The sequence below is a fragment of the Haliotis asinina genome, chromosome 8, assembly GCF_037392515.1.
Source record: "Haliotis asinina isolate JCU_RB_2024 chromosome 8, JCU_Hal_asi_v2, whole genome shotgun sequence".
Lineage (NCBI taxonomy): Eukaryota > Metazoa > Mollusca > Gastropoda > Lepetellida > Haliotidae > Haliotis > Haliotis asinina.
The window spans coordinates 62,301,367-62,308,639 of record NC_090287.1 but is presented as its reverse complement, the minus strand read 5'-3'; the positions used below and the strand labels follow the sequence as shown (position 1 = coordinate 62,308,639).

Below are 7,273 nucleotides of genomic sequence, written 5' to 3'. Positions count from 1 at the left end.
CCAAGACGAGTCACATGACTTCATGTAATTGACCCAGTATCCTGACCTAAGACCTCATATTTGCGACTTCATCATAACGCTGACAGCAGCTGTGCTGTGACAGTCACGTGCGTACACAGCATGTGACAAGGGATATTGTTTCACTCTATCCAGTCACATTATTTTAGTGATAACAATATAGGGCTAATTCGTGTTGGGTCAAATTTACTCTGTTGGTATTATTTAGTGTTTGTGCCAGTCTGTTTTAAACACGATCCAGACATGTGACTACGGTTCGATTTTGCGATGGTTTTCTAATTTTCCTGATGAGCCTAACGGGAGAGGGTAGGTGTGTGTATTGGTGGGTATGGGTTATAACGGGTACATGTATATAACTGTACGGCGGGTTGGTGTGACGATTGGGTATAATGGTGCTATAGGTGGCTGTAAAGGGTATGTGTGGGTGTTGTGACCGGTGTGTATTTATTAGTGGGGATGATGGTGTGTCGGGTGCGTATACTCTTATTAGCAGGTAAGATGGGTGTTTGTACTGGAGGGGAGGGTGAGTGTAACGGGCGTGCATATTGGCGAGACTGTGGTGTTAAAGGTGTACACATAATTGGGTGTAAATGGTAGTTGAGAGTGAAAGTAACAGGTGCACATATTAGTGTGGAGGAGGGGTGTCCATACGGGAGAGTAGGGTGGGTGTAACGATGTGAAATATGTTGGATGGTACTCCACAATCAAAGAAGAAATTAAACATTTTCAGCATATGACAATAATTTAATTGTCTCATTTTTTCTATAAACACAGATGAAAAGAACATAATAAAGCCCTAGACGTGATACTTCATATTCAGGATATAAAAAACATGCGCAGCACCAAATTGTCACGTGACCAGCACGAATCTGTTCCATGTTCACAGAAATATATAATTGAGTCCTTCTTTCTCAGTCTTTCTATTACACTTGCACCCGATCTTCACAGAAACCGCGAGGTCAACGTGGAAAATAAATATTTGTCCATGACATACATATAAAGTCCAGTGAGGCTACCGTAAAAGGCCAGCCAGGGAACATGAAGCATATTATCCACATGTAAGAGTCGTACAAAATGTATTAGAAATCCGTACAAAAGCGTATGAATACGGCAAGGCTGGGTGTGGAGAGGCTGTCACGGAGGCACTTTCGTGCGGCCGTCTCTCTCTGTGCATATGTCCGCCACTCCGACACGAGGACACAAAACCCAGTCAGCGGACCCCCTCCGGGAAAACCTCGGATGGGGTAAAGGCAAAGTCATACTGGCTCAATGATGAGGTAAAACAAAGATGAGGGAAGTCCTTACAATGAAATGAGTGTAGGAGAACCAACAGCTTCGGAGCCACTCTCGCTGGAGCTGCGATGGGCCTGGCTCGCGCATGACGTCGAAACTGGTGTCAACCCCGTGCCTCCATCCACTAAACTATCTAAACCGTTGAAGGAGAACAGGCCACTGGAAGGCGTGCTGATTGGAACTCCGGCAACAGTCTTCTTCTCCTGCTTGACGAGGGACAGAGAGCTGGGTCTGTGAGTGCTGGGGCTTGAGAACTTCGACTCTGAGCTTCTGGCTGCACAGCTAACATGAGTGTGGGGCTCAGTCTTCACCTTGACTGTGTCCACTTTCATGTTGATGGCGGACTCGACCTTGCAGAGGGGCTGGTGAGCTTGCAGGATGAACTCCAGCTGGTCCTTCTGCTGCTGCAAGCTCTGGATCTCACTCTCCAGGCTGCTTCTCTCATTCTCCAGCTTGTCAGTCTCCTGTAATACAACAACAGCACATCAGCACAAGGACAGCAACACAACACGCGGCACATCAGTACAGGCACAGCAAAGGTGCAATATGCAATACTGGTGTTGCACTACAATTCAGGATTAACTAGAATTACCCTCCTTGACTTAGTGTTAGCCCTATTCAACGACTTTTTCATTGTATTCATTTATAAGACGCTGTTGGCAAAGGGGCTCTCCTTAATATTTAGTAACAATGATACACTTGAGTATGCCGTACTATGCAGGGATATATTTCATAGGATAGACAGAATGTGACTTACATCGACAAGCTGATTTGTGTGGTCAACACGTCGTTGTCTACATTTAGCAGCAGCAACCTTATTCCTCTCTCGGCGGACTCGGCGCCGCTCACACTCTTCCGGAGTTAAATCCTGAAAAATAAATTTAAAGCCTTATTAGTCTGTGACCTTAATACATCATACCGTAAAACAAATAAACTACTTTCTGTGGAAATAAACAGGAATTGTTCATCTCTGATCGGCCATTAGTGTCAGAACAAAGACATGTTGATAATATCCTTTTTGACAATGGTATTACCCTGAGGTAATACGTTTATCGTAAATCGTATCCCTCAGGCCACGGCGACCATATATCTCAAAGCGTTCTCTAGGAAGGAGATACCCTTAGGCTGTAGCAGTAGGAAGTGTCTGTTATAGTCAATGTTTTAAAGAACTATGCCGGAGGGATATTTTTCAGTCGCGACCTTTTCTAATCACCCATGACACGGCAGTGATCATTAAAATACCATGACAGGTCACTTAGTGAATCTTTTATTCCAACTTCCGCAGGCTGCGCTCTTTTAAATATACTGTCAAATGTATGATTTTGAAACAACAAAATATTAATATATATGTAATTGATATCATTATTTACCTTATCGTCATAACGTCTTCTTTTGCGTCCGGATGTGCTTTGGTACGATGGTGTATTTCCATCTACGTCAGAGTATGGCCGTTTGGCCGAGGTGAGCCATTCCTGGTCGGAGTTGGAATCGCTGTAGTCGAAGCCGTCGCGAGAGTGCTCCTGAGACACGGGATCGACGATAGGGGGAACGAAGCCACTTTGGGTGAGAGGGTCCTGGCTCGCCGAGCTGACGGGCACCGATTGGAGCTCGATGAATGTTCGCTCAATACTGGCAAGGGTTGTCGGGGTCAAGGTGGGCGTGGTGGCAGTTGTCACCCCGCTCAGGTACCCAGGCAATGAGTACTGCAATCCAAAATACATAAATATAATATTTTCGTTTAAAGCAAACATGTTTTCAACTTTTCAGTTCTAAGCGCGCTTCATTTTTCAAATCAGTTAACCACAAAAAATCGATACGTGTCGTAAAAGAGTTGGGAAATACTTTCAGAAAGTTTTAAAGTTCTACACACGTAGACGTTTACCTACCCATGGGTACGGGTTACAGTTATAATCCATTCGATAATAATCCGACATTGTTGGTTGAGTTGTGAATCTCGCGAGTGTACAGAACTGACAAGCGCTCTCCCTCCGCGTGAGAATGCAAGTGCAACAACTCGCGGCCTCGCGAGCCTCCTATCTTTTATATCTGTCAAATGTCATCGTTACGGATCTAACCAAGCGTTCAGAACGGAACCTAAAGTATTAGAAGCCTGTATAGCCCGGGTCAGGTCGTGACCCCGCTCCGCCAGCCAATCAACGCGGACCCCACGCGCTGTAGCTGCAGGCGAGACTGCTGTCATTAGTATCTAAACTAACGCATGCCCGCTTTGTTCGCAAAACTAACCGCTACAGACAGCCATATACAATCGCGATATGGATTTGAAATTTGAAACTGAAATCGTTGATTCACAAAGTTTTAAGCCACTTTTTAACATTTTTTGCAAGAATCAGACAGTTAACGGCACATGTTATGTAAGAATTCTTTTGTCCACTTACCCTGGCCATTTTGGCACACGAAGACGCCATATAGCACGGCGGGAGGTGGGGTGGACACGGCGGAGTATCAACGTACAACATTGTAACTGGTTCTCTCTCAACTCCAATACAACACAACCTGCAGGTGCGGGGCAGAACTGAACAATGTCAAGTTCAAGTCCGACCGCCAGTTTTATCCACGACAAAAATTTACTCTGTCAATATAGCGAGGTTAGCGAGTTCGGCCACGCAGTGCATGCCCTAAGCCCTAGCCAGTGCTTGCGCCAAAACTAACAAGAAATGTGTTCTTAGAACAAATATGATAGAAGACAATACGTACATTGGGGGTGACGGGCTCGCCATTTGCCATGGACGACAGAATGTCAGCCACGTATTTGGACTCGGTCGTGTAGCTGGAGTCCTCCTCTCGAGATGTAAACATTTTGGAAGCCAGTTTGACGGTTTTGTGGGATACACAGTAATTCCAGCGAAGATGTGACTTATATTTCGTAGTTACCCGGCTTGACTGTTACTTCCGTGGTTTTACTGGAGATTCTCGCTATGAGTCAGGTTATATTCTGTGGAGGGAATACCTCTACCGTGCTTTATACTGGCGTGACTCACTGTTAGTCATTCGCTAAAAATAGAGCAATGATCTCACCCTGTCACGTGACGCGTGGTCTACTCTGCCTTATTTGGGTGTTGATTGTGACGTCACAGGTGTTTACGATAAGGTGTGACGTGATGTTTGGCTGTTCTCCAAGCACGAGAGGGCAACCCGGGGATTCCACCGCTCAGAAGGCTGAATATATTAGTATATTTCCTAATTATGTTGATTCGTGAACTAGTTCTGCGGACCACGAGTCTCGGCGAGGCTCAGGGAACATGGTTATATCGTGCGATATATACTTCGCTGATGGAACATTCATGTCAGATATAGGTCAAAGAAACCATACGTCATATATCGCAAGATGAAATTACTTAGAACTTTCTAGATTGGCAAATATCGCACAAGTCTAGAGCACATGTGCTTGTATATTATTAGCCGTTTTTGAACTATAAATAGCTAATGAGCTAATATTGTTATATTGATCTGTTGTCCTGGATGTCTCGCCAATATTCTCCGCACTCACTCAACTCTGTCTACACCGGCTAGTTCAATAATTAAACGTTGTTTATATTTACAAGATCAACAACAACAGAAATACGGCATCTATGACCATACTTGTCAAAATACGACAGACAGAGGGTATTGATCTGAAAGGTGTTCTGCTATATATTTACGCAAAGGTGACGAATAACATATTTATTAAATGCCGTGTCTTAGGTAATGCTGTTAAATTTGAAAAAAATGCTCAGTCTCAATGGGAACAAATATCTACATGAATTAGTCTGAAAGTGGACTGAAGATATATATTTTATGCAGGGTAACATATTTGGTTTCAATCGAGGTAAACAATTATAGATGTATGTCGAAAGATGCCATATTTTGTACCATGAAACCTGAAACAATTTTACGACGTAAAATGCACAAGGCAAACCAAAACCAGTTTACCGCTTTGTTATTTGTTTGTGTAACATTTCTTATTCACAGCCGTGTATATTCGAATAAATTATATCAAATGTACTTCCAAGGGATCGATGACATCATTGTACAAACATATCGATCGTAATAAAAAAAACAACAATCTGACTAATTTGTGAGACATCCATCATATTCTTCATTGGCACCAGTCTCACCATTCTACGCAGCGTATATCTATTTTTGGCTGTGACGTAGCGGTGACTGTCTTTGACTGGTAGCGCCGGTGCCAGTCGTTGAGGTAGAGATGGTAAGTCTGTTACGCCGAAGAGCGCAGTATGCTAATATACCAAACAGAACACTCTTGTTTTACACTCGTGTATTCCACGTACTTTGCATTTTCTAATCTTACTTCGCGTTTACGTGAGGAATCCAACAACTGGTCACTCACGAGTCAGTAGGGCTGTCCAGGCAGACTGGACCCTCCCGAGGTGACGGCCAGCTGACCAGAAACAAACACATACCATTTATCAAACGAAAGACCTTTCTTATACTGATATAATTTGTAACAATTGTTCCAGAAATGAAATGAAAATTGTATGTGACAATATATTTGTGTGTGCGGTGGTGATATATTTGTGTGTGTGTATGTGTGTGTGAAGTCCAAATTGATATCAAAACCATCATCATTATTATAAGACGATATATTTCGAACCATGGAAACCTATGGAGGTAACTGTGACAGTATGCTAGTCATCTATACTGTCAGGTTGAAAACATCCAGCGTATGACGTAGAGGGAGCTGAGTTTAGTTTTACGCCGCTTTTAGCAATATTCCAGCAATATCAAGTCGGGGGGCGCCAGAAATGGGCTTCACACCTTGTAACCATGCGGGGAATCCTGGTTTTCAGCGTGACGAGCGAACGACGTTGAGGTTAAAGGTGACTTCGATAGTACAACAGCCACCCCCACCCCCACACACCCACTAATTAATGCACATTCAGACCTAAAATGTTTCCATCGTTTAATAATGCGGGTAATTCTGACAGGTAGGATCAGCGTTAAGGGGTACTTTCTTCATCCTTGATAACGCCCAGTGCACACATGTCGAACAAATCATTATCGAGGAGAATATTGAGAGGGAGGACTAAGAATTGGCACTCATATATTCACCCACCTCACCACATGTTCATAGGTAATAACTATAGGTTTTCAAACGAGAATATTTGAGAGAAGAATAACAGTTTGGGGCAGGTTCATCTTCTTGTCACCAAATATATCTCAGCATATGTATTTACCTGGGAATGTTCGACAAATAACATCGATGGTAGTTTCGCCATCTTTGACAACACCATACATGTCTAAGTTATATAATTTCATTTTAGTGATGGAGTTTTCTTGAAAACGTATCTTCGCTCTTATGTAATGGCTGTCGATCATTTCCCTGTTGTATAAAGGCTTCCATGAGGTAATTAAACTGCCGTATGACTTTATGTGACAGTTACACTTGGAACATTTGAGAGTTTCGCTTAAGTGATTGAAATTGGTTCACGCATGCACAAACTAAATTGTGCTAATAACTTTTAAATACATATTTTCATGTATTAAAGGTTAATATTATAAGTATGTGAGGTCAGTATGACCTGGACATATGCTGTCGTGTCCGAAATGCTTCGTCACCGAAGTCGCTGTTGCTGCAGATAGCCATGGTTGACCCTGTGCACATAGCGCCATCTTGTGACACATTCTCAAAGTTTCAAGTTCACAACGCCTTTCCGTCAGGTTTGCTAACTTGTATTAAGGCCGCGTTCCGCCAACGCACGAAGTCTCGGAATGCGAGCGCCGCCTTCGTGCTGATGACGGGGATGTAGAAAGTTCTGTCACAAGCTAAAATGCAAATGCACACAGTCTAATATTTAATAGTGCGATAAAAAAAAGCTAATCCCTTTTTTTCACACGCACTTGCTTCATGCATGTATCTCAAATTTAACGGTTATTCTAATGATCTAAAAGAAACCCAGAGAGCTCCTTTATTACCGTTTATATGTACATTAGTGCCACCTAC

The 7,273-nt window shown here is 43.1% G+C and overlaps 1 protein-coding gene across 2 annotated transcripts; it reads right to left on the bottom strand.

Moving 5' to 3' along the window:
• Window positions 1–741: 741 nt before the first annotated feature.
• LOC137294984 (fos-related antigen 1-like) lies at window positions 742–4,379 on the bottom strand. 2 transcript variants are annotated; one of them, XM_067826219.1, is made up of 4 exons: window positions 4,027–4,379; window positions 2,682–3,014; window positions 2,069–2,179; window positions 742–1,775 (listed from the first exon to the last, which is right to left on the bottom strand). In XM_067826219.1, the coding sequence occupies exons 1-4, from the start codon at window positions 4,126–4,128 to the stop codon at window positions 1,320–1,322; spliced, it is 1,002 nt and encodes a 333-aa protein (XP_067682320.1). In that variant the 5' UTR covers window positions 4,129–4,379; the 3' UTR covers window positions 742–1,319. The 2 variants fall into 2 exon arrangements, with proteins under 2 accessions (XP_067682320.1, XP_067682321.1); XM_067826220.1 differs by lacking the exon at window positions 4,027–4,379 and adding an exon at window positions 3,198–3,524.
• Window positions 4,380–7,273: the final 2,894 nt, after the last annotated feature.